The sequence below is a fragment of the Nicotiana sylvestris genome, chromosome 6 (genome assembly GCF_000393655.2).
Source record: "Nicotiana sylvestris chromosome 6, ASM39365v2, whole genome shotgun sequence".
NCBI classification, from domain to species: domain Eukaryota; kingdom Viridiplantae; phylum Streptophyta; class Magnoliopsida; order Solanales; family Solanaceae; genus Nicotiana; species Nicotiana sylvestris.
The window spans coordinates 122,718,188-122,720,292 of NC_091062.1; the positions used below are offsets into that span (position 1 = coordinate 122,718,188).

The following is a 2,105-nucleotide window of genomic DNA, read 5'->3' on the forward strand; positions in this document are numbered from 1 at the left end:
ACTCAAGCCACCTTTGCTGCCTCAAATTGAGATCCCTCTGCTTGAACAAATGCTGTAAGCTGCGATGATCAGTATAAACCTCACATGACACCCCGTACAGATAATGCCTCCATATCTTAAGAGCATGAACAATCACCGCTAACTCTAGATCATGCACGGGGTAATTCTTCTCATAAATCTCCAGCTGACGCAAAGCATATGCAATAACTCGCCCCTCATACATTACTACACAACCCAAGCCAACGCGTGAAGCATTGCAATATACCGTATACATCCCCGATTTGGAAGGCAATACTAGAATCGATGTTGTAGTCGAAGCTGTCTCGAGCTTCTGAAAGCTCCCCTCATAATCATCGGACCAACAGAGGTGAGCACCTTCTGGGTCAATCTAGTCAAAGGTGATGCAATGGATGAAATTCCCTGTATGAATCGGCGGTAATAACCTGCTAACCCTAGGAAACTCATGATCTCAGTCACTGAAGTAGGACGTGGCCAACTCTGAATTGCCTCGATCTTCTTAGGATCCACCTTAATACCCTCTCCTAATACAACATGCCCCAAGAACGCTACTGACTCAAGCTAAAACTCACACTTGGAGAACTTAGCATATAGCTTCTACTCTCACAATGTCTGGAGCACTACTCTAAAATGTTGTTCGTGCTCCCCCAGGCTGCGTGAGTAGATCAAGATGTTGTCAATGAATACAATAACAAAGGAATCAATTTAAGGCTTGAACACCCTATTCATCAAGTCTATAAATGTCGATGGGGCATTAGTCAAGCCGAAGGACATCACTAGAAACTCGTAATGGCCATATATAGTACGAAAGGCAGTCTTCAGAACATCTGAGTCCCGAATCTTCAACTGGTGGTACCCCTATCTCAAGTCGATCTTAGAAAACACCTTAGCACCCTACAACTGGTCAAACAAATCATCGATACGAGGCAACGGGTACTTGTTCTTAATGGTGACTTTGTTCGACTAGCGGTAATTAATGCACATCCGTATAGTCCCATCCTTCTTATTAACAAATAACACTGGTGCATCCCAAGGTGATACACCGGTTCTCACGGACCCCTTTGCTATCAACTCCTCAAGCTGCTCCTTCAACTCTTTCGGAGCCATACGGTAATGTGGGATGGATATAGGCTGGGTACGTAGAGCCAAATTAATAAAGAAATCAATATCACAATCTGGCGGCATGCTTGGAAATTCAGAAGGAAGCACATTGGCGAACTCCTAGACTACTGACACTAAATCAATCATCGGAGACTCTACGGTGGTGTCCCGAACATAGGCTAGATACGCCAAACACCCCTTCTCGACCAAATGTCAAGCCTCCAGAAAAGAGATAACCCAACTACATAAACTAACGGAGGAATCCTTGCACTCCAATCTCGGCAACTCTGGCATCGCTAAAGTAACAGTCTTGGCATGCCAATCAAGAATGGCGTGATATGGAGCTAACCAATCCATGCCCAAGATGACCTCAAAGTCGATCATGTCAAGTAACAGAAGGTTTGCTCTAGTCTTATAACCACAGAATGTAACCGCACAGGACTGGTAGATCTGATCCACAACCACAAAATCGCCCATAGGAGTGGATACATAGACATGAGTACTCAAAGACTCACGAAGAAGATCCAGGAAATGAGCAAATAGAGATGACACATATGAATATGTAGACCCTAGATCAAACAATACCGAAACATCCCTACTGTAGACAGAAATAATACCTGTGATCACGGCATATGAGGCCACTATATCTGGTCTGGACAGAAAAGCATAGAATCTGGCTGGAGCGCCAGCTGGCGGTCCTCCGCCTGGCTGAGCCATGGCTAACTGACCTCCCTCTGCCTGGCCTCCACATCTAGGATGACCCCTACCTGCCTGCCCTCTACCTATGGGTGGCCGGACAGTTGGTGCTACAATCATGGGCAGATGACCCTACTGTACTGCCTTGCTTTGAAGTTTGGGACAAAATTTCTTCATGTGAACCGAATCCCCACACTCGTAACAAACCCGCGGTACCATAGACTACTGTCTTGAAGCCTGACCCTGCTGTCCCGAATACGCACTAGAAGAACCCTAAATGTTTGGTGGGC

At 45.8% G+C, this 2,105-nt stretch overlaps 1 protein-coding gene across 1 annotated transcript; it reads right to left on the reverse strand.

Moving 5' to 3' along the window:
- Positions 1-1,332: 1,332 nt before the first annotated feature.
- LOC138871220 (uncharacterized) lies at positions 1,333-1,836 on the reverse strand. The gene has a single exon (XM_070149089.1). It carries the CDS (start codon positions 1,834-1,836, stop codon positions 1,333-1,335), a length of 504 nt encoding a protein of 167 aa, XP_070005190.1.
- Positions 1,837-2,105: the final 269 nt, after the last annotated feature.